Here is a 24,066-nt window from a genome sequence, read left to right as displayed (position 1 = left end):
CAAGCCGAAACCCATAGCGGTATTGACAAATAGATCTACGTTTTTCTCTACTGCTCCAATGACTACATTGCATTTCTTTACATGCACTTCGCATTGCTCCCGTCATAGCACTGCTTGCTTATATAACATGTATCTGGTAGCACCAGTAACTGCTGTTGTTATATGCACTCCTCAGATTTGCCATCCAAAATTTTCAACAGCAAAAACACAACCAGAAAAAAAGAGGCAACAAATAGCCACTCCAGTTTACAACCAACTTCACCACCAAAAGCTAATTATTGTGTCAATTTCATATCCACCTTATAGAACTTTGAACAATCATGGCGCCCGCTCAACAAGATACTTCTTCAACTCAACAGCAACCTGCTGCAGTTGAAGAAGCAGCAACTACCACCACCACCAAGAAACCAGTATTGCCAGAAGAAGAATTATCTGAAGAAGATCAAAAATTGAAGGACGAATTGGAGTTGTTAGTTGAAAGATTAAATGAACCAAACCAACAAGTTGAATTGTACGGTAAGTACTTGGATGCCTTAAAGACCTTTATCAAGGAATCCACCACTTCAATGACTGCTGTTCCTAAACCTTTGAAGTTTTTAAGACCACACTACCCTTCATTGACTGATTTATATACTCAATGGAGTAGTGAAACCTACCTGGCCACTGAAGAAATTGTCGTTAAATTGGCCGATATCTTATCTGTGTTAGCCATGACTTATTCTGACGATGGTAAGCGTGAATCTTTAAAGTATAGATTGTTGTCCCAAAAGGAATCCTTGCCAGACTGGGGTCATGAATATATGCGCCATTTAGCATTGGAAATTGGTGAAGCTTATCAAGAATATTTAGGTAGTGCCGATGATGAAGTTGAAAAGTTAGTTAAATTATCTTTACAGATTGTTCCATTCTTTTTAAAACACAATGCCGAAGCTGATGCTGTTGACTTGTTATTGGAAATTGAAAGTATTGACAAATTACCTCAATTCGTCGATGATAACACATTTGCCCGTGTTTGTCTTTATATGGTCAGCTGTGTTCCATTATTGGCTCCACCTGATGATGTATCCTTTTTAAACACCGCCTTTGCCATTTATTTGGCCCATGGTCAATTAACTCAAGCCTTAACCTTGGCTATCAAATTGGATGACGAAGAATTAATCAAGCAAGTGTTCAATTCAACCAATGATGAATTAATCCACAAACAATTGGGTTTTATCTTGTCTCAACAAAACAACAGTTTTAAATACCCTGGTGAAAATCCTGAAGTTCAAGAAACAATTTCCAACGTTAAGTTGGCAGAGTATTTCAAATATTTAATTAAAGAATTAAATTTATTAGAACCTAAGGTTCCTGAAGATATTTACAAGTCACATTTGGAAAATACCAAGTTTGGCTTGGGTACTTCCGGGTCAATTGATTCTGCTAAACAAAATTTAGCAGCTGCATTTGTAAATTCTTTCCTTAACTTGGGTTTTGGTAATGATAAATTAATCCAAACTTCAGATGATAACAAATCTTGGATTTATAGAACCAAAGGGTCAGGAATGTCTTCCACAACTGCTTCTTTAGGTTCAATTCACCAATGGGATATCAATGAAGGTTTACAAGTTTTGGACAAGTATACTTATTCCGATGATCCTGAAATTAAAGCTGGTGCTTTATTAGGTACCGGTATTGTTTCTTCCAATGTCCATGATGAAGTTGAAGCTGCATTTGCATTATTACAAGAATATGTAACTGATCCAAATAAACTTTACCAGACTTCGGCTATCAACGGGTTAGGTATTGCTTTTGCTGGGTCTGCTAATGAAGAAGTTTTGAACTTGTTATTACCATTAGTATCGGACTTGGAAATCTCTTTAGAAATTTCCTGTCTTGCTGCGTTAGCTTTAGGTCATGTCTTTGTTGGTACTTGCCATGGAGATATTACATCTACTATTTTGCAAACCTTATTGGAACGCGATTTTACCCAATTGACCAATAAATTCATCAAATTTATGGCCCTTGGATTGGGTTTATTATACATGGGTAAGACTGAACAGGTTGAAGATGTCTTGGAAACCATTGATGCCATTGAACATCCAATTAGCAAGACTTTGAAAGTATTGGTTAATATTTGTGCTTATGCCGGTACAGGAAACGTTTTACAAATCCAAGCATTATTACAAATGTGTACTGCCAAACCTAAAGAACAGGCTGAAGAAGAAAAGAAGTTGGAACAATCTGAAGAAGACCAACAAAAGGAAGAAGAAGAAGCCAAGAAAGAACACGCAGACACTACCGGTGATGTTGAGATGGAAGATGCTTCTGAAGTCAAACCAGAAACTGAAGCCAAGGCAGAAGTTAAAGATGAAGATGTCACTGCTGAAGAAGATGAAGATGCTGAAGAACAAGAGGAACTCTATCAAGGTATTGCTGTTTTAGGGTTAGCTTGCATTGCCATGGGTGAAGACATTGGACAAGATATGTCCTTGAGACATTTCGGTCATTTAATGCATTATGGTAATTCGTTGATTAAACGGGCAGTTCCGTTGGCAATGGGATTGGTTTCTGTATCCAACCCACAAATGAAGGTATTTGAAACCTTGTCAAGATACTCTCATGATGCTGATTTAGAAGTTGCTCAAAATGCCATTTACTCTATGGGTTTGGTTGGTGCCGGTACCAATAACGCTAGATTGGCCCAATTATTAAGACAGTTGGCTTCATATTATATTAAGTCTCCAGAGTCTTTGTTCATGGTTAGAATTGCCCAAGGTATTTTACATTTAGGTAAAGGTACCCTAACATTGACCCCATTTAACTCGGAACGTACCATAATTTCCAAGGTTTCCTTAGCCTCGTTGTTGACGATCGCCATGGCATTATTAGATCCACGAGAATTCATTTTGAATGATTCAAGTACAGAAACTACACATCAATTGTTATACTACTTGACTCCGGCCATAAAACCAAGAATGTTAATCACAGTCGATGAAAACTTGAACCCACTTAAAGTCAATGTAAGAGTTGGTCAAGCGGTTGATGTTGTTGGTCAAGCAGGTAAACCAAAGACCATTACTGGTTGGGTCACTCAATCTACTCCCGTATTATTGAATTATGGTGAGCGTGCTGAGTTGGAAAATACTGATGAATGGATAAGTTTGAGTCATTCCTTGGATGGTATTGTTATCTTGAAGAAGAATCCTGAATATATGGAAGTTGATAATTAGAGTGTATACTTAAGAATTTTTGAATTTACTAATAATAGATCTTGATATTTGTAGCAAATCTTACTTCTGAGTTTACTTTGTGTTGCCAATTTACTTGTTGAAAGAAGAAAAATTTGAAACTTTATCGTTTATTGTAATGTTACTATGTATATATGCGAAAGTATATCAGATTTACTTAAATTCTTGGGCCTTACCAGTCATTAATAATCCGACAATCAATCCAAACAAACCCAAGACTGATCCAAAGATTTCCACCACTAAAATCTTGACGAAAAGGGAAGAATCAGCAGCATCACTGATAGCAGCAGTAGATCCAGTTATCCCCACGGCAACACCACAAATTAAATTAGATACACCAACAGTTAAACCGGCCCAAAACAAAGAGTACCCAGTGTACAAATTTTCTTTGGTATACAAGGTCAATGAACCCACACTGGTCAACTTGGCAGAAAAGACAATGGCCATAATCAATCCATAAATAGCCACAACTTCACAGAAAATAATCGAGATTAAATTCTTGGTAGTTATACGAGGGGCCTTGACACCAGCACCCAAGATAGAAGAGCCGGTAATGAAAATCCCCCAGGCAGCACCAACGACGGAGAGCCCGATACAACAACCAATTCCTAAACACGCCCACATATATGGTGATGTGGTCTCTAAGAATTCTCCAACATTGAAGGATTCCCCGGACCCAGTGAATAACATATATCCACCCACAGTTAATAATGATGTTATAATGAGTGAAGTCGTTGTGTATGACATGGTGGAGTGCAATTGATTGATGAATGTCTACAGACAACGTTTATGATGGAACTTGAGTATTTCAAAAAAAATGTGAGCAAGAAGATTTCTGAGGAAAAACTGTAAATTTATTTTTACAGGTTGGGAGTTTTACATATTTTTTTTTGGGTTAAACTGTGGAATAGTCTAATCCCCCCATAAACAATATCTGAGACTCCAGGAGTCTATAGAAACTCTGCTCGATTAGATCCAGTCTACTTCTCATTGAGAAATCAAAGGTTTTATTCTCAAAAACAATGTATATGGGTGATCTCAATGAATTAAATATATTTTTAATATGAAAAATATATTAATATTCCATTTTCTTTTATAGAGGTATGTAGAGTATTATGATTCCTTAGATGATGGAATAGAGGAACTTCTTACTAAATCTCCAAACCTCCGCCATCTCTCCTTAATATCCCAGAGTATCAGATTTTCTAAATTATTCAATCAATTGAAATCCAAGCCCATAAATTTATTGTATTTGAAGATTATGGAGATTAATGGCTCCTTGAACAACTTCCTGGTTCAGGATATTTTGAGAACTCAACAATAATCAATAAGAAAATTATACATGAGTGATAACGACTGGATAATTAAATGAAAACTACATGAAATTCAGGAATTTTATAGAATTTACAACCCCAAAGACGGAGTTATAACTATGCAAGAGCTAACTTCTCAAAACAATTCAAATTAGAAGTATGTTAGAAGGTCAAAAGTATCCTTCATTTCGATCAAATTCTATTGAATGAGAACTGCTACTTTATCAAAAGGACATTTAGAAATGATATTGATATAAATTCGAGTATAGTCATGTGTGGTTGGATATGGAACGAGAAGATTCATCGGATGATCTTTTGGATGATTAATCTAGTAATTCTCTCTTTTCAATATGTTATACCTAGGATTTCTTTTATTCGGTATACAATGACTGAATTCACTAGTTGATTTTAAGAACATATGTAGATTGACATAGAACATTTTACTTCAATAGACTGAATGTAATGATATACATTTGTTATTAAAGTATGCTGATTTCCTTCCTGTTTTATTTGTCTGTTGATATTAAGGGTATGCTTCCTGTGCCATTTTGTTATGGGTGCAAAAAAAAAAAACATTCACCGTCAAAAATATGAGATTTATATAATGGCGCTTATTTTCCATGTCAGCCAACCACAAACTATTTCACCTTTTACATCCTGGCAAATAAAGTCATACAAAATGCACATTTGGTCCCTTGTAATGGCATTAGCCTATATCCCTTTTCTCGTACAGGGTAAAAATCGAGACGAATCTACTCGTAAGTTTGATTAACCATTTATTGTAGAAGATTACTTTACTAACTTTGAATTACAAGAATATATAATCCTGCAACAAGAATTGGTTCCTGTTAACACAACTTCTCCGAGTGAATCCATACCACAACTTGATAACCCACCTCGTGATTTACAGTCACTACTTGATGAAATCGAAGCAGAAATTCCTAGTTCTTGTCATCAAAATGAATTCAACATTCAATCTCCAGAAGACCTTGAAAACATTATCGACTGTAATATCCTTGTTGGTAACATTGTCATTTCTGATTATAATTACCCTATTATTACATTTTCTAAGCTTGAAAAAGTTCTTGGTAATTTGACAATATTGAAATCTCCAGAATTAGTTCGAATTGAAGCACCAACTTTAGAATATATCAGTTCAAGGTTTATCTTGACTGAATTGACTTCATTATCACTCATTTCTTTCCCGCTGATCAAGTACATCAACGTTTTAGATTGGAGTATTTTACCAATATTAAGCAATGTCCATTTAAATCATGAAATTCAAGGAATTGAGAGCATTAGAGTATCAGACACTTCATTGACTGGGTTTTCGGGGTTTATTGCTGATAAGTTGGATATTTTGGATATAAATAACAACAGATTCTTGGATACCATTGAATGTAATGTTGAGCATATCTATGGAAAGTTGCATATTGCAGCCAATGCAATTGATGTTAAAGTATCATTACCAAAATTGAGACAAGTTAGTAACTTAAGTATTAACAATGTGGAACGATTAAACTTAGATCAATTGGAAACTGTGGATAACTCATTGAGCTTAAGTAATAACTATTTCCAACAATTGAGATTCCCCCAATTGGAAACTATTGGTGGAACATTGAGCCTTTTGCAAAATGAACAAGTCAATCATCTTGAATTTCCCTCACTTAACGAGATTGGTGGTGGATTAATGTTGGTTAACAATACCAAAGTTGACAAGATTAATTTCTTCCCAAAATTAAAAATTATTGGTGGTGCTCTTGAGTTGGTAGGTCCTATAAAGGAGATTGTATTTAGACAATTGAAATTGGTCAAGGGTAGTGCCATTGTTAAATCTACGTCGCAACAATTTGATTGTACTAAATGGTCAACGAGTGATATCTTGTTGGTTGTTAGAGGCGGTAAGATTGAGTGTACGAATTATAAAAATGAAAAGTTCACATCTAGAACAAGAAAGGAAGGACATAGCCAAGGACTACATTCAAATAGTTCGGCTTCTGGTGCTTCTGCCAGTCATAAAGAAGCATCTGCTGGTTTCAAGTTGAAAATTTCAACTTGGTTAATAATTTTAGCTGTTGCTTTAATTTATCGATTCATCCTATAGTTTTATTTCTTTAAGTACTTTTATATAAGTCATTGTTTACAATAAAGTCACGAATTTCCGGTACAACTTTAGATTTCCAATCATCATTGCCTTGCGAAATTTGTAATCTGATTTCTGAAGAACTAATATTGGCGATATCATCGCCGAAGTTCTTAACTAAGAATATATTTTCGCCCCAATGGGAAGGAATATCTTCATGTCTACCACCTCGGATCTCTTCAAGATAATTGTTTTGTTCATCATTGGTGATGTCTTTATCAACACGTGTAAGACAAAATAAATCGGTAGATTTCATAAATTGTTCTAAGGAAGTTGATAATTTATCCGGTAAGTAATATTTGGGGTTAAGAATTCGTACTAAGGTATCAAATCCAACCAAGAAAGTCAATTTCAATGTGCTGGAAGGTTTAATAAAGTTTAAACAAGATACCGATTTATCAACAAATTTGGCATGTTTGGTAACACCTATAGACACGGAAATGTTCCACTTTTTGGATATATCATTGGCCATCAAATACATCATTTGTAACCTATGTTCTAACGATTCAGGTTTAGGAGCAGCTTTATCAGCATTCTTGATTGACAATAATAGCAAGACAATCTTGTTATCATTGCTCTGGCCGACGGAACCAAAGGTGTTCTTGAGAGATTCTTCAACCAAGGCATAATGACCCAAATGTGGTGGGTTAAATGAGGAATCCAAAACACATATTCTTTGAGTAGCTGGCGTGATGAATTCCGGGGATGTATGGTAAAGTACACTAAAATCAGATTTGGATGCTATAAATTCTTGAAGTGGTTTAATAAATTTCAGTTTCATTTTCGTGGGGTAAGGGTTAGTTGTGGAGTTTGTGTAAGCTTTGCAAGTGTGTGGAGATGTAAGTTTGAGTGACCAGTTTGCAATTGAATTTGAATTGAATCAATTGATATCAAATCTTAATAAGAAGTAGCAATTCACTGTGGAAAAACTTAATTTGACTGACCCTAATACTATCCCCTAAAATGGCAAGTTTGTAAAATTCCGGAAAAGCAAAAAATGATTAAGAAAAAAAAAAAAAAAAAAAACCAACCCACAAAGTTTGCAGCTGGCGATACTTGGCGAAATATATACCATGATACCTTACGTAAGGAGGGGTTCTGAAATATCAATTCAAGTTGATTACACGGTCTGTTCTCTTACAACAGTGGCATAGATAGTTTACTATATAAAAATAGCTAGATTAATGGTCTGTGTGTTTTATAGGTAATATCTCTAGACAACCATTTTACAATTCATCCTTTTCAGGTTGAGTTTCTTCACTAACATCAACACCTGCAATGTCAAATAATTCAGCCTTGAAAATCAAAGCAGAGTTTGGTGGAATTGGTCCAATTCCTCTTTCACCATAAGCAACATTTGGATGACACCATAATTCTCTAACTTCCCCTTTACACATATCTAATAAACCTTCATCCCAACACTTAATCACTTGTCCTTGACCAAGATTGAATGGTAAAGCAACACCACGATTGTATGAAGAATCGAATACAGTTCCATCTTCAAGTTTACCTTCATAGTGAACACTTATATAGTCACCAGCTCTAGTTTTACGATGACATTCAACTGGAGTGATAACCTCTGTTGCAAGTTAGTATTAAGATACTGTTTCACTCCTTAAAATTACACTCTGTACATACTGATTTTCAATTCATCTGGAGATGCAGCTGACACGACACCTAATGCAGATAACAAGACGGTAGACAAGATAGAAGCTTTCATTTTCGATTATTTCTTAAAATATGTTGAAAATTAATGGTTGCTGATCCCCCCTTTTTTTTGTTTGAGTGTGTGCGTTTTTTTTTTATCGTCGAGCCTTTACGTGTTCGTTCCTCGTACAAGCCCTTCTAGAACAATGCAACTCTGAACTTTGTTCCTACACTTTTTAGTCTACAAAACTCTTTTCTTCATAAGAATTCATCTATTATACAAGACTGACTAAAACTATTTGTATAAACCTTAAAAAAAAGAAAAATGATTTAATCAAAGAACCATCATAATATATTTTACAATAACAAAAACAAAACTAAAAAAGTTTCATTGATAACCCAACAAAAGGTATAAACCCCTTGCATTTAAAAATAAACCCATTTAAACATAACAATAAACCTAATAAAAGCAAAATCAAAACATCAATAGTATAAAAAAAACATATTCCTCTTCTAAACTGTACAAAGGGTAAGCTGAAACTTCCCCTGAAGATGATTCTTCTTCCTTCATCTTCTTCCTTTTTTCTAATTTACAAATAATCGGCCAGCTTCTAATTCATCGATTGTGGATTCGATAATCTCATCATCGTCATCATCTTCAACCAATTCTATAGTGGCATATTTAATCATATCCCAACGTTTCCAAAATGATGCAACTTCATCATAATCATCGGAATCAACCAAATCCTGTAAATAATACTTGGCTTTGGTCAATCTATTCTTCAATTCTTGTAATTGGCATGATGATGGGTCGTCTTTAGATGACATGGAACTTGCAGAAGACATCCGCCTCCTGAATGATGGTTGTTGTTGTTGTAACAAAGTTGGTGGTACTTGCTGTTGTTGTGCAAGTGGTTGTTGTTGTGATTGTGGTTTTTCGTGATTGTTTTCAAAATCTGAATCTTCATACTCAGTCATATCAGTAGTATTATCAAAGAAATTATCTTCTTCATCAGTAGCAACTGATCTAGGAGTATCATATCCATAGACTTCATCTTCAACGTGAGTGGTAGCATCACAGTATCTTGCCCACGCTTCATCTATTGCACCAACTAAATATTCAAAACAGCGAGATCTAGATGTTTTATCAGATGTTGGAATGTTACATTTTCCATCAACATCTTCATCGACAACAACATTGCGATCACCGCCATGAATATTCAATGAAATACTACTAGAAATTGGAGTGTTCCCACTCAATAACTTGCAATCTAAATTGTCAGCTTCTTCATCATCCTCATCGTCGGAAACCATCATCTTGGTAACCTTCATAGAATCAGCAGAAATACGACGACAATGTTGATAACTTTTCTTTGGCTCGTCTTTATCACATTCATCTTCTTCTTCATCATCACTGTATTGAGAAACAGCCTTGGAGATATCTTTATTCAAAGAAAAAGAAATCCGAGACGAAGCTCTTCTCTTAGCTCTAACTTGATCAGCATTATAACAAGATTGTTCATCAGCAGAATCTTCATCTTCCTCAGATGATGATGAGTAAATACAAACCGACTTCTTGGGACTATGACTATATGAAGAACTTATACCAACAAAATCAACTGAGGATGTGATGGAAGGGAATCTGGATAAGCACATCCTCTTTTTGGATGATGTATGGACCTTGCTTTGGCAACTACGCTTAGTAGGACCATTGAATGCTTGTGAACATAAAGCCATTTTCGGTTGTACGACTTTAATTATAATCTATATGAATCCAAAAAAAAATAATTAAAATGAATCACGTGCTTTTTGGTTGTGTATGAAGGAACCAAAAAAAAAGTGAGAATCAAGTAGCTCGGCACAAGGGTGAAATTCAAACGTTTGAATTTGAGTGCTTGTGCGAAAAAAAATCTGGTGGTGTTTCTGAAATCAACCAATCAAGGTGTCAGAATTCAACTATATGCAGGAAAATTGGTTTTTGTTCACGAAAATGTGGAAAAAAATCACAACTTTTCTCTCTTTTTGGGGGGCAAAAAAAACCAACGAACTGTCCTAACCGTAAACTATAGTATTAGTCTTAGGAAACACCTGCTAATGTGTAGTAAGCTTGCTGGTGTAGGTAGTAGTAGGAATGTAGAAGGTACTGAAGTATGTATAAGGAAAATTCTTTGGGGTGGTTTTCACTTATATAAACTTTGCTCTCTTCCTTAAGAATTTTAATTTTTCCTTTCTAAGAAAAATGTATGGATGTCGAAAAGAAAGAAAGAAAGGAAAAAAAAAAGACAAAAAATTGATTGTTGGTTGCGTGATGTGGTTAAAAAGCAAAAATTTTAAAAACAAAAAAAAATTTGAGAATTTGATTTTTTTTTATAACTGAATTTTAAAGTGACTGGACAACGCACAAAAAATTGAATACAATCGATTTTCTTGTGCAAGTACACGCACATCAATATTTTTCGCCATTTTTCCGTCAGATCAAACAATAGAATAAGGAAAAAATAAAAAAATAAATTCTATTGTTCCTCCTATTTTTTCTGCTGCGCTTCCTAAATGGGAAAAATTCTATAATTTTCCATGGCCACAAAGCCATTTGATTGGTCGGCTCCGATTTTTACTGTCTTTGCGTCCAGTTCTATGCATGTGCCTGAAATCAATCCACTGCAGCAGTGAGAGGATTTTCAACATGAAACTGTTAGAGGGGAAAGTAGTAGATAGATCAAGGTAGAAATCCTCGAATGTTGTAACTCAGATTTATACTACAGCGACAAGAATAATTTCTCAATTTGGAAAATAATCCATACATCATTTAATCTTGGATAGTGACGTGACTGAGTCACCGAAAATGCGACATTCGAAATTTATAATTGCAGCAAAACTCTTCGTATATGGTTGCCAAGTCAAATTCAGATAACAATTTATGTTATTCATTAGTTTTGTGTTACGGATCTCTTGTTTGATTTTTCACGTCTTAGTTGGGGGGGAAGAGGTAGGTAGCTCAAATACTTGTTTTGTGTTGAAAGGAACAATTCAATCAAAAACATATAATCTTGAATATACAATTACTCGAGATAATCAGAGTTTCTCATCATTTGTGCACTATATACATCATGATATGGAATCAGTTGGTTCTCAAGTTATTGATAAATCTTGTTATCTCATTTTGCAACTACAACTATCGATTTTTTGCGTTTTCTTGGTTATTTTCAGTCTTGTCGTAAAAATCATCTTTGTATTTTCGAAAACTAACTACATAGCGATAAGGGAGGAGGAGGAGGAGCATGGTTTCGCTTCATGTTGCAATTTGAGCGCCATAGCGGGAATATGGTGTGGATTCAGTCCGAGTTACAAAATCATTGTATAATTTGTTTGTTTGTTTATCAGTGAAGAAAATAATTGATATGCCGAGGAGAGAAAATGAAACTAGTACAGCTTCAATTGCAATAAAAACCTTTGCTGAAGAAGAGGTTTCATATGCTTATGTATACGCTTGATCTCATTATATTTTCTAAAATTAGTAAATTCTTAAGTTCATTTTTATCACATTTTGGTAAGATTTTTAGACCAGTTCACCTAAATTTAAATGTTGCAAGAAATATCTTCCTGAAACCCGAATTTAGCGTGCCGTCCAAAATGACACAACAGACACGGTTTTACATTTGCATCTATTACACAAGATTCTCTCTCTCCTTTCAAACATATTAAATAGCGCAGATTGTTCTTTTGTTGTGTAGCAAGTGTCAACCGTCAAAGTATACTTACCAAATTTAGACATTTACGAGATATCGCACACTAAAAAAAATAAAAAGTACAAAAAATATTTTAAGCCGTTGGGATAACAACAATATACTTTCGATAAGACAAAGACCCCTTAAACGTTAACTGATAAAACGTGTTTTTTCAAAAAAAAGGCACATGCATATATTCTACAAATTACAGTTTACTATTGAACTAAATAATATTAAAAAAGCTAAATAACTATAGCTACGAAAGGTTAAACAAGTAACGTAAATAAGAGCAAAAGTCAATTCGAAAACGTGAATACAAGCATCAAATGCTTAATGCAAAAGTCAAAATTAAAACCCCTTTCAGTTTTTAAAGTTTAACGAAAGGTAAAATATAAAAATTTTTTTTTGGGGAATTATCCCTTAAAAACCACTTTACGCTTCACACATTTGCAATCTTTTCAGTTATCTATAAACGAAAAGCAAAATGCAACAATCCAGCACTGTCTTCGGAAAGATAAGGATTGAAGTGATTTAAGCGTACGAGGCACAACTTTTGTATCCTGAAACTGAAGAAGTTTCACTTCCACTGGTGCTGTTACCTCGCCTATCAAATAGATGACTATTTCTGGATGTATTTGGTTTAGGTGTAGTAGATCTCGGTGTAGGATTTTTTGATCTTCCGCTGTAGTACATATTATATTTTGGATTCTTTTCATAGGAAGATTTATCTTCTCGGCTCATTCTGTTGATGAAGAATTCAACCATACCCTTCTTTATTGAATCGTCTTTGCTGATATATTTGTCCATGACCTTACTTGGATCAAATAACTCTCCTGCATAATTGGTAAAGTCTTTGTATATTTGTTCCATTTGTTCCTCGGATTTAATATAGTCATGTTGAGAAATTTTATCAATGATATCTTCATTATTATTCAATTTGGTGTCCAAATAGTTCATTAATTTAAGGATGTAATCGATTAATTTATCAGCATTCTTGCTATTGAGCAAGTAGAATTGATTATGTTGAAATTTATGATAGACATATTTGGTCAATGGAACTATTAATTTCAATCCCGTCATAAACAACTTTATTGATATAATAAGAAATAGTTGAACCTTGTCAATGACCGATTTATTCTTTTTAGAAAACATATCGTTGCCATCTTGGAGTTGTAGATCTCGCCTGAGCAGGTTATACAAATTAAGCTTGGTTTGATATTCAAGGGAATCAAGGAAAATGTCTATCTTTATATCATCATTCAAATCAAATAATAGCTGGTCAAGCTCTTCGTCATCATCGTCTTCTTCTTCGTAGCCACTATCAATATTCTCCAGAGAGCTTTCGGCCAAGAATGCTTCTTCCAACTTTTGATCCCTATTATCGTGAGTTGGCATCAGGTTCCTCCTGAAAAGCAGAGGCACACGAGGTAAACGAGAAGTCATTTGTTCACTCAAAGCTGATAATATGGCACCTTTGTTATTGTAAATCATGCTAATTATCTCCCGATTTGGAGTAGGTTTATCACCATTCAAAACGACATCTATGTTGTTGTTTATTAACTCATCAAATTTAGTGTTCTGATCTTCAACATATTGTCTCTCTGTTGCAGTTTCTGTATATGAACAGAAGGTGCTGGAGGAACTAGCCATAGAAGATCCCGGGCAGGACGAGTCAACCAAGGTACAACTCTCGGACTGGAATTCCTGGGTGCATTCATCACCGATATCCTTCATCAGGTATGCAGTTCGGTTGTAATATACTCCTTCTTCCGGGTAATATTGCTCCAATACTATGCCACTTCCCTGTATATTACTGACTGGTCTTGTATGTATAATTCCATCTTGTGATCCGCATTGGCAATCAAAATGCTCTGAATTGTCATAAATCTCAACCTGAGACAGCGTTGTAGTATTAATCTGTGTAATCACTTCTCCTTCATCATGTGCTCTTTTAACCACGGGTATGTATTGCGAAAAGGGAACCTTTCTAATGGTTGCCTTGACAAAAGAACGGACCGCCATTGTTTGTGTGTATGTATGTGTTATTGCAAACTGGATTAAAAAATTATAATTGGAACGAACGGAATGTAAACAACTGGTAGATTATATAGCAGATCCTGTGAACATCAAGTGACAGTTATCTTGGGGGGATGACATACAATAACTATTTCTTTTTAAATTTCTATTTTGCAAGTGTTTTCAAATATTTCTTTGCATTTGTTTAACTTCCACAACACTAAATTAAACAATGCAATTACCACTTGCGGGAAATGAACGATTTCACATGCAGATCTGCCATTGTTTTTTTTCTTGACCGAAAAAGAAAGAGCCAAAAAAATAGAACGTAGTTAAACCCAACCGAAAAATTACATCTGACTCGCACTGGTCGCCACAACCAAGTTGCAAAATATCACCAGGTTATCCGATTGCTAGTTTTTCTATGCAGTATGCCGTAACCTTGTAATTTTAAAAGTTGCTACCAGACTAAAATTTGCTAGGTTATATTATCAGATGTGATTTATTGTTTCCCAACTATTTCTGGGCGAGATTTTCCTTGCAATCCAATCTTTTTGAATTAAGAACAATATTTTTATCTTTTGTATTGTGTATCAAAAGTCCCATGATTTCTAGAATTTTATACTATGTTATCCCTCGGGTGTCCAAAAACTTTGAATGGACCAAGCTCGGAATGGAAGATCCGTATTTCGAACACATCCCGGTTGTTACCGATACATATGGCAATGTGAGAAAATACAGAAGGATTAAACGAAGGATTCCGGAGGGAATCTCAGAGAATGACCTGAGAATATTGCAGTCATTCAGACAACAGGCTTATCGATACGATTATTGGTTTTCTATTTGGCGGATATCATTTGGTTGGAATAGTCTTGCCAGGTTTATACCCATGTTAGGTCCCTTCATCACTGCATACTGGTCGTTATCGTTACTATTATCCACCTGGAAGTTGGATGGTGGGTTTCCTTGGCAAATGCAACTTTTGTTTGTTGTTAATTTCGCTATTGATTTTTTCATTGGATCAATTCCCTTTGTCGGATTGGTATTTGAAATCGGATATAAGGCTAATTCTCGGAATTGTCTTCTTTTGGAAAAGCATTTGATAAAGGTGGGCCAAAGGAACCAGAACATGACAATAGAAGATGAAAGTGAAGACGAGCGGGAATGGCAGGAACTTCGGATTTTAGAGAACCTAGAAAACGAAAACGCAATCAACACCATAGAATCAGAACAGCATCCAAAAAGCTCTATCGCAATTGATGAACAAACATCAGAACATGTATTGGATCTACTTCACAAAGGCACTCCTTCCAGGGAAACAGAGACATCAACTATTGCGTCTTCAGTAACAGCTCCTTCAACGGCAATTGACACTTCCGTGGCCACCGTTCCTTCAATAACTGTTACCTCCCTGGTCGCTTTAGATGAGCCAGAGCCCGACAGCCTCAGAAAGAGAGGAGAACAACCCTCAAAGGTTCTAAATGATGTTTGATTCCATTGAATTGAACAGAATCCAAAAACAAAAACAAAAGAAACCTCCGATTCCCAAAAAAGGGTGGTGGGTCAACCACCACCATTCTAGAGACTTTGGTCGTAAAATACTTGCATTATGGAAATATATAGTAACATGTAGAATATATCTACCTAATCATTCAAATGATCCTTCTTTAAATCACTTGTACTCCAATTTGGGTGTTATACCTACATATTTATAAAGGATTGGCGTCATTTAATACGCAAAATCAAGCATAGCCCTGTTCGTGCGATTACCGCACGGAATTAACCAATTTGGTGGTTGAGAAATTTTGACAGTATTTTTTCCTTTCTTCACTATCTACTAACCAAACAGTTGAAGATACAACAAGTGCATGGGATAGTAAAATGACGCCATCACATGACGTTGCAGATGACATTTCCATCAATATAGAATCAGAACAAAAATTGTTTGTCGGTAAAGAGGAGATTGCAACCAACGCCGAGCCAACTGCTCAAGTGGTTGAACAGATTGAATCAATCAACCTGGCAGATTTCGGAAGCGACGATTCTGATGGTAAAATTACCCATGATTCTAACGGAAATTCTCCAATTGAAAGTGATGACTCCACTTTTCATACATTGGCAAACCAAGATGGCAAGCAGAACAAAATCGAGCCAGTGGTTGAAGAAGAAATTACTGATCAGATATTACCCGAGAATGATAAATCAGAAACTTCAGCATCTGCACCCAAAGAGATATTTGAAAGAGTATCTGATAGCAAAGGAATAGATATAGAGTTGGCCACCATTAATCTAGAAGAAGATCACGATAAAGTAAAGGAAGTTAAACATCATGAACACGAAGAGTTATATCTGGACATAGCATCACTTAAATCTACAGATGCGATATTAGAAACAGCAACTTCTGAACTTGACGTCGATAAGCATGATTCCGAAACAGATTCTACTTCTCCAGTAGTGCAACAACCTTCTGAAATGGAACTCAATCCCGCATTAGCTCAATTCATGAGCAGTTGTCAAGAAGGAAACCTACCTGGTGTTGAAGAATTAATCAAATCCAAGCAAATCCAACCTAATGACACTTTCAGTGATGGTATAACTGGGTTACACTGGGCATGTATTAACAACCGATTGACCCTTGTGAAGTTCTTGCTTCAAAATGGCGCAGATCCTAACAAATTGGGAGGTGAACTAGTAGCTAGCCCTTTGCATTGGGCATGCAGGAATGGTCTAGTTTACATTGTTGATTGTTTATTGACTTATTCTGATGCTGATCCTACTATACGAGACTCGCAATCATACAATTGTTTACATTTGGCCGTGCATAGTTCCAATATTACCTTGGTGATTTATTTGTTATTAAGTTGTTGTGATGCAAACTCGACGAAAAAGATGTATGTGGATGAGCCTGATGGGTTTAACCGTACTGCTTTGCATTGGGCCGCATACCAAGGGGATACATTTACTGTTAATGCATTATTGAAATTTGGAGCTGATGTGTCGAAAGTGGATAACACATTGTTTATTCCAATCCATTGGGCCTTCATGAAAGGCTATAAGGTTGTTCTTAAAACCTTGCTCAAGGCAGGTTCGGATATTCACTTCAAGAATGACCAAGGTAAAGATACGTTTGAAATTGCCAAGGATATGAATTGTGTTCTGACATGGACAAAAGTGTTGACAGAATGTGATAGAGATCCAAAGAATAACTGGGCACCCAGAAAACGATTCATAAATCCAAAAGTAGGGAAACTAATTACATTCTTTACCCCTTATGTTATCCTCCCAATTGTCCTCAATATATGTTCTGTTTCCGCTGGGTTTGGGATTCCTAAGTTATTTTTAGGATTCGGAATTATAGCAGTTGCAGTGTTCACATTGAACAAGCTCGTTGTACCAACTTATTTGATTGATGATAAAGCAATTCAGAAATCACCAATTTTCGCTGGGATATTCTCAGCAACTGCATTTTGGGCCGTTATGGTGTGGACTTATGCAATGTTGCCCATCACATTCCTCAATCACTTTTTCTTGAATATATTCCTTGGTGGTTGTATTGGTTTATTTTCATGGGCATTCTTTAAATCTATGTTTATAAATCCCGGGTTTGTTCCCACTCCAGCCGACAATTCTGTTATTTTATCGCAGGTCAGGGATTTAATGGCCGAAGGGAAATTCGATACTGATCATTTCTGTGTAAATACATTTGTCAGAAAACCATTACGTTCCAAATATTCCCGTCATAACAACAAATTGATTGCCAGGTTTGACCACTATTGTCCATGGGTGTATAATGATATTGGGGTGAGGAACCACAAATTGTTTATGACATTTGTGTATGCCTTGAACTTGGCCATAGTTTTCTTTACTTGGTTGTCTATTGAATACTTTGATCAATTGAAAGATGCATATGAGTCCGATGATGAAGATTCAAGTATTGTCTGTGCATTAGTGGGCGATGATTTATGTTATGGATACAAGAACCATCATTTCCATTACAATTTGATCATGTGGTGTTGGTTGCAGTATATTTGGATTGTGTTTTTGTGTTTGGTGCAAACATTCCAAATATTGAAAGGGGTAACCACCTGGGAATTCAGCAATCTTAATAACAAAATCCAATCAAGCAGATTCAACCATTCGACCGTTCCTCGCGATTTTGGAATCGACACCGCTCCAGCTGTTCAGCAACAACCTCCAAATGGTCGTGAGACTGGGTACAATACTTGCATGCAATTGTTGGGGATCGATCAGTTTGTACTTACTTTGAAACTAAGCACCACGTCTTTTTTTGCCAAATCCGGTTCTTCAACTGCAAATGAAACCCTTAGAACCGTTGATATCCCTACTGATTATGGATTCAAACAGAATTGGTTGGACTTTTGGATTATTGGTGAACCAAATTGGAGAAATGTGTTTTATTTGCCTATAAAGGGAGAGAACAACTTGAATGGTGAAGTGGTTGATTATTACAAGTTGTACGAATACCCAGCAAAGTCTGCCACTCAAGTAGTTTAGTCTATAATGCATATTACATTAAAAGTTGCAACATATTGATCGTAGACACAAGAGATACACATAACTACAGTAAATAATTTAATGTGAAAAAAAAACCCTTTATTAAGTTAAAAAAAAATACACAATATACAAGTTATCCTTTCTCTGAAGACAACTTCTTGGGTCGACCCACAACATAAGGTTAACTATAGTCACTAAATTCTAAACACTAGAATAAAGTAACTTGTCAGACAGCCACTCATACCCACCCAATCCACAGTCCTCCGAAAAGGCATAGTGAAAAGGGTAAAGATCATCGCTCCTTTTAACGTATTCATAATAATCTTTGCAGACAATACAAACACTAACAAAAGGCAAACAAGTAGATGACCAGATTGCAAAGAATCACAGTCAAGCTAAACTAAATTCTCACTTTGAGGGTATAAGGGTATCTCACTCATCAACCAAGTTGGATTCAGTGGCTCTTTTGAAGAGTCAAAGAGGGACGTGACCTATAGAAATGATCCTATGAAGTACGTCGACAGAGAAAAGAAAAAGAAAGGGAAGAAAAATGTTAAAGAAATTTTCCAGTCTCGATGAGCATTTATAGACGACCGTTGTGCGGGTAACTTGTTTTTCTGGTTGCGACAAAATTTATAGGGCAATATCAAACTGTTGCCAATACTCCAAAAATAGCAATATAGTTAATGTTGGACCCAAGCTATTTCAAACAATTTGAATGTCCATCTATCAAAGAGAACAGAAAATGCGACAAGCCTGATTGTATATTTGCACATCCCAAGAAAGGAGATAACCCCAATGTCTTGACTACCAAGAACCAAGGTTCCAGTCTTTTGCAAACGACTCATAATCCTACAACCCTGCACAGTGATGTTTCATCTACACTGGAGAAGCTGGAACCAAATGCGAAAGTATCAAAAGCACCTCATCTGGTTGAAATTGTTCAAACCATCAGAGAACCAGAAGCTCCACGTGTCCCCACACCAGAAGCAGAAATGGCAAGTAAAGATAGTCAGCCCAAGAAGATATATCCAAAGGAAAAACATCATAAGGTGCTATTGAAGGATTCAGAAATAGTAAAGGAAGTTCAGTTGGATGCAGAAGACTCGACTGAATATACATACCTGCCGGATCCAGGTTCAGGAGAAGCTATTTACAAAAAGAGAAAAGCAACTGACGAAATTAAACAGGACATAAAGAAACAACAGATTGTTACCCCCACTTCACGCGATGGAACTTCTAGAGTAGATCAACCAAGGCGTGAGATAAAACCCAAAATGCCCAGTATGGCCTCAACAGAACCAATAGCCACGTCAAATATAAGACCAAAAACGGAGATAGACAAACCACAAGACGGCCTTAAACCCACAAATTTGGATATTACAAACAAAGAAAGACTCGCCAATGTCGAATCGTTCTTAAAGTTTTTAAAACAGAATCGTCAACTTGCACTTGAAAAAGAACACAAAATTGTACAGTCATGTAAGTCTGTAGACGAATATCGAGCAAGAGTGAAAAACTTGGTCTCACCACAAGATGCCAAGTTTATTCTGCCTATACCCGTGATGCCTAATTCCCCTGCCCCATTGCAAGAAAGGAAACGGTTTATAGAACATATTGTCACGGTGTTGTTGAAGGCCAATGCTAGACTTAGGACTCCCAAGAAAAAAGCAATGCAAATAGAACATGAAGTGGCCAAGACTGCTACTTCTTCGACATATGGAACCTTAATCAGACAAAGAATTCACAAACTTTCCCATCCCGAGAAGTATAAGCCGAAACCAAAGACCCCATCCAAGCAAGAACAATTGGAGATCTTGAGAAAATGGTCGATATCAACAGAAAAGTTAAGCAAGTTCGGATTTGTGATGGATATTCCTAAAGTGGAAGATTCTGAAGAATCGCTTTCAAGAAAGTGTAGTCGATGTGGTACTCAATTTCAAACAAGTGAGCAGTTACAACCAATTGAATGCCATTATCATTGTGGCAAGATTCGACGCAAGCAAGATCGTCTGAGATATCATGAATGTTGTATGGCTGAAGAAAACCAAAACCCTTGCTCGGTTGCCAAACATCATGTATATTTATTGGATACTGTGGAAGAGAAACAAAAGTCAATTCCGTATCAGTTCACCCGAGACTTGTTTAAAGAAACTAGAGAGGAGTATCCTGTTCTTGGAATTGATTGTGAGATGGGATTCACTACGAAAGGGTTCGAGCTAATGAGAATTACTGCTGTAGATTTCTTTACTAACGCCACAGTATTGGACGTATATGTACTTCCCTTTGGTGAAGTGGTTGACTTGAATACGAGATTTTCCGGTATTTCCGAGATCAACGACAAGTTTGTTCTGTTTGACGAGCTGCTTAGGCAATTGGGACAAGTAATGGATCTGAATACGATATTAATAGGCCATGGATTAGAAAATGATATGAATGCAATGAGGTTAATCCACGACAAAATAATCGATACCAGTATATTATATCCAAAGTTTCAACCTAGTCCTACGTTTCGATGGAGTCTTAAAGACTTAGCATTCAAATTTCTAAGCCGAAACATTCAAATTGGTGAGCATGATAGTGCTGAGGATTCTATTGCTGCTATCGACATAGTCAAGCATTTCATGAATAAGGAATTAGCACTTGGTTGAAATATTTCTTGGTTTTGTGACTATGAATATTTTGTGGGGCAATTGGGGGATGAGTTTTTCGGTGCATTGTTCTCCCACTAAAACAGGGGGGATGGCAATCATGCGAAATTAGAAACCCGATTTCTTTGCTCTTCTCTTTAGTTTCTCTATAGAAGTAATACAGTAATAATGGCATTGAAAGTTCTTATTTTAGTCGGTGGTGAAACCACTGGTACCAGATTCAGACCTCTTTCCATGGAAGGGCCCAAATTGTTATTTCCAATTTGCGGTAAACCTTTAATCACCCATATAATTGATAGTTTAGTTGAGCAATTGAGTGACGAAATCTCAGAAATCTTATTGATTGGTTTCTTCAAAGACAGTCTGGTGTTTCAAAATTACATCAAGCAAGTCAATTCGGTCTATCCAAAGTTGAAAATCAAGTATTTGACCGAACCTAAACCATTGGGAACTGCTGGTGGTCTCTACCATTTTAGAGAAGAAATTTTCACGTCCCAAGATTGTAAATTGCTTATGATTCACGGTGATGTCATTTGTGATTACCCCTTCAAGAAAATGTTGGAATCGTATGACAAAGAAAAGTCGAACATCACTCTTTTCGGTCTTGATCCAGTCACATTTACCAAGAAATCAAGCGCCCTTCTGAATGCCTCAGGTGAAGTGCCTGATGATGAATTCATTTTACAAAACTACGGTGCTATTGTTGCTAAAAGATCTACTTCTGATATCATTCATTATGTGGAAAAGCCAAGTTCAACCATTTCCATGTTTAGACAGGATACCAAGTATCGTATTTTGTTGAACGGAGGTATCTACATATTTGACCGTTCGATTGTGGATTTGTTACAAGAAGCAAAGATCAAAAAGGAAACTTCAAATCAACTTGTAGACGACGTGGATTTGGAAGACTCAAAGAGTAACGTTCTTTCATTAGAATTGGATGTGTTCAAAACCTTACCTCAGGTTCCAGAGACAAAATTCACCGTGTATCAATCTGATGATTTCTGGTATCAATTAAAATCACCAGTGTCGGCATTGCTTGCAAATAATTTCTTCCTTGCTAAAGGTGCATGCAATACAAGTGTAAGCACCACTGTTGAAATCTTGAAACCGGTGCAAATTCTTGATTCAGATTTATCACAAGCTGGTTCCAGCAAGATTGGTCCTAATGTTTCTATTGGAAAAAATGTCACTATTGGTTCTGGTGTTAGATTAGCCAATTGTATTATTGCCGATGACGTGTCTATTGGCGACAACACCATTATCAAAAATGCTATTGTTTCCAGCGGCGCCAAGATTGGTAAATGGTGTAGAATCGAAGGTACCATTACCTCACAAACTCTTGCAGAGAATGCCAACCCTAATGCGTCAGAAGGATACTTGAAGTTACTTAATAATATTGTGATATTGTGTCAAGGAACTGTGGTCAAGAGTCAAGTATTTGTCTACAATTCTGTGGTGTTGCCACATAAGGAGTTGAAAAACGACATCAAATATGAAATTATCATGTAAACAAAATAATTATATAAATATTATTTCAATCAGGAAGTTTATACCTTGAGCCTTTATATTCAGCAATTGCTCGATTACATGTAGAGGATTTACCTCGATGACAGTAGAATGTACCATTCACTGGAAGTTGAACGATGTCACTATCCTTATAATATCCGGGAAATTGGTTATTCAACTGGTTGAATCCGCATGACTCATGTACATCAATCTTTCTCTCCAATGTAACTTCAATTATTGTTTCTTTGAATTGAACCTGCATTATTTCCTGATAATCTATAACGCATTGCAAATCATAATTCAAATTACCAAAATCATTAAATTTGTACTCTTTGAACTGTGAATACAAACTGAATTCATCCAACAAGTTAATCTTTAACTGAGTGTCTATGGCATCTTTATTAGAAAGGAATAGTAAGTGGATATTCGGCGTTGGTTCAAGCACAGCTTGGAAATTTGCATTCAAGTTAATTCTGCATTCACTTGCCTCCAAGTTTTTGTCAGTCAATTCAATTTTCAGAATGTAATACTTTATAGAAGATCCCTCAATACATGTTCTATCATCTTCACCATTCCATAATTGAAAACGGGCAGAATTATCGGGCCTTAATGTGATTTTATCGGCTACATCTTGTAACGTTTGGATTATAAGATGTTTATCATGGGTTCTTGTTGACACTTTAAGTATAGACCTATCAACTTCATTATGATCTGGAAGTACCCCCAGGACACTTGTTATAAGTAATATGATTACTAGGACAATCTTGAACATGATTAAGTTTGATTAGACGCTGAAGGTTGCAAAACTGTGCAAAAAAAAAAAATTACTTAACCTGGAACCTGAGCCGCACATTGTCCGATAGTTCCTTAGACATGAAGAAGTAGATATGAATGATAATTACTACAGAGATAGTTCATTAGGATCTAGACTTAGTCGGAGTCAGAAACAGTGTTAGTTTTAATACGGTGGAAACGAACAAACAGTTATCTCCACTCTGGAGATAGTCGCGTCTAGTGGATTATCATATACTTTGTTTATAATCTCTTTCCCATCACAAAATAATTATACATTCTAACCCTATCTATCTCCAATCTTATACACTAGATAATTCAACCAGGGTTACCTGTATACAAGTAATAGAATCATATAAGAGATATACTCGTCTAGCGCAATTTTACTATTTGCAACACAAAATCGCACGCCAGAAAAGAAACACGCGTCTGGAGAAAATATGCGTTATTTATAATAACAATAACACCAAAATTTCATATTTGTTTTCTCCTTTTTCCTACTGTTACTACCAATTCTTTAAAGGA

At 35.9% G+C, this 24,066-nt stretch overlaps 12 protein-coding genes across 12 annotated transcripts; 6 read left to right on the top strand and 6 right to left on the bottom strand. All coding sequences in view use genetic code 12, as the record gives it.

Moving 5' to 3' along the window:
- Nucleotides 1–320: 320 nt before the first annotated feature.
- On the top strand, nucleotides 321–3,212 carry RPN1 (proteasome regulatory particle base subunit; the record flags this gene model as incomplete). Its single annotated transcript, XM_007375700.1, has 1 exon — nucleotides 321–3,212. One exon carries the CDS (start codon nucleotides 321–323, stop codon nucleotides 3,210–3,212), a length of 2,892 nt encoding a protein of 963 aa, XP_007375762.1.
- A 115-nt stretch (nucleotides 3,213–3,327) lies between these two features.
- On the bottom strand, nucleotides 3,328–4,021 carry SPAPADRAFT_61553 (H(+)-transporting V0 sector ATPase subunit c''; the record flags this gene model as incomplete). The annotated part of the gene is made up of 1 exon (XM_007375699.1): nucleotides 3,328–4,021. The coding sequence occupies one exon, from the start codon at nucleotides 3,975–3,977 to the stop codon at nucleotides 3,384–3,386; it is 594 nt and encodes a 197-aa protein (XP_007375761.1).
- A 1,201-nt stretch (nucleotides 4,022–5,222) lies between these two features.
- Nucleotides 5,223–7,678, top strand: SPAPADRAFT_71889 (uncharacterized protein; the record flags this gene model as incomplete). Its single annotated transcript, XM_007375697.1, has 3 exons — nucleotides 5,223–5,301; nucleotides 5,476–6,531; nucleotides 6,616–7,678. The coding sequence occupies 3 exons, from the start codon at nucleotides 5,223–5,225 to the stop codon at nucleotides 6,645–6,647; spliced, it is 1,167 nt and encodes a 388-aa protein (XP_007375759.1).
- Nucleotides 6,618–7,645, bottom strand: SPAPADRAFT_61552 (nicotinamide-nucleotide adenylyltransferase; the record flags this gene model as incomplete). Its single annotated transcript, XM_007375698.1, has 1 exon — nucleotides 6,618–7,645. The coding sequence occupies one exon, from the start codon at nucleotides 7,465–7,467 to the stop codon at nucleotides 6,658–6,660; it is 810 nt and encodes a 269-aa protein (XP_007375760.1).
- Nucleotides 7,679–7,736: 58 nt separating the features above from the next.
- SPAPADRAFT_61550 (peptidylprolyl isomerase family protein) lies at nucleotides 7,737–8,444 on the bottom strand (the record flags this gene model as incomplete). The annotated part of the gene is made up of 2 exons (XM_007375696.1): nucleotides 7,737–8,265; nucleotides 8,325–8,444. The coding sequence occupies 2 exons, from the start codon at nucleotides 8,404–8,406 to the stop codon at nucleotides 7,913–7,915; spliced, it is 435 nt and encodes a 144-aa protein (XP_007375758.1).
- Nucleotides 8,445–8,585: 141 nt separating this feature from the next.
- SPAPADRAFT_61548 (uncharacterized protein) lies at nucleotides 8,586–10,649 on the bottom strand (the record flags this gene model as incomplete). Its single annotated transcript, XM_007375695.1, has 1 exon — nucleotides 8,586–10,649. One exon carries the CDS (start codon nucleotides 9,648–9,650, stop codon nucleotides 8,919–8,921), a length of 732 nt encoding a protein of 243 aa, XP_007375757.1.
- Nucleotides 10,650–12,244: 1,595 nt separating this feature from the next.
- On the bottom strand, nucleotides 12,245–13,444 carry SPAPADRAFT_61546 (uncharacterized protein; the record flags this gene model as incomplete). Its single annotated transcript, XM_007375694.1, has 1 exon — nucleotides 12,245–13,444. One exon carries the CDS (start codon nucleotides 13,208–13,210, stop codon nucleotides 12,590–12,592), a length of 621 nt encoding a protein of 206 aa, XP_007375756.1.
- A 1,234-nt stretch (nucleotides 13,445–14,678) lies between these two features.
- On the top strand, nucleotides 14,679–15,566 carry SPAPADRAFT_138508 (DUF4112 domain-containing protein; the record flags this gene model as incomplete). Its single annotated transcript, XM_007375693.1, has 1 exon — nucleotides 14,679–15,566. The coding sequence occupies one exon, from the start codon at nucleotides 14,679–14,681 to the stop codon at nucleotides 15,564–15,566; it is 888 nt and encodes a 295-aa protein (XP_007375755.1).
- A 1,050-nt stretch (nucleotides 15,567–16,616) lies between these two features.
- AKR1 (palmitoyltransferase) lies at nucleotides 16,617–19,124 on the top strand (the record flags this gene model as incomplete). Its single annotated transcript, XM_007375692.1, has 1 exon — nucleotides 16,617–19,124. The coding sequence occupies one exon, from the start codon at nucleotides 16,964–16,966 to the stop codon at nucleotides 18,587–18,589; it is 1,626 nt and encodes a 541-aa protein (XP_007375754.1).
- Nucleotides 19,125–20,154: 1,030 nt separating this feature from the next.
- Nucleotides 20,155–21,240, top strand: REX3 (RNA exonuclease; the record flags this gene model as incomplete). Its single annotated transcript, XM_007375691.1, has 1 exon — nucleotides 20,155–21,240. One exon carries the CDS (start codon nucleotides 20,155–20,157, stop codon nucleotides 21,238–21,240), a length of 1,086 nt encoding a protein of 361 aa, XP_007375753.1.
- On the bottom strand, nucleotides 20,290–23,521 carry SPAPADRAFT_153457 (uncharacterized protein; the record flags this gene model as incomplete). The annotated part of the gene is made up of 1 exon (XM_007375689.1): nucleotides 20,290–23,521. The coding sequence occupies one exon, from the start codon at nucleotides 23,519–23,521 to the stop codon at nucleotides 22,778–22,780; it is 744 nt and encodes a 247-aa protein (XP_007375751.1).
- Nucleotides 21,389–22,870, top strand: PSA2 (Psa2p; the record flags this gene model as incomplete). The annotated part of the gene is made up of 1 exon (XM_007375690.1): nucleotides 21,389–22,870. One exon carries the CDS (start codon nucleotides 21,409–21,411, stop codon nucleotides 22,750–22,752), a length of 1,344 nt encoding a protein of 447 aa, XP_007375752.1.
- Nucleotides 23,522–24,066: the final 545 nt, after the last annotated feature.

The sequence above is a fragment of the Spathaspora passalidarum genome (assembly GCF_000223485.1).
Source record: "Spathaspora passalidarum NRRL Y-27907 unplaced genomic scaffold SPAPAscaffold_4, whole genome shotgun sequence".
Lineage (NCBI taxonomy): Eukaryota > Fungi > Ascomycota > Pichiomycetes > Serinales > Debaryomycetaceae > Spathaspora > Spathaspora passalidarum.
Note: the sequence above shows the minus strand (reverse complement) of the source record. Positions and strands in the feature narration are given on the sequence as shown.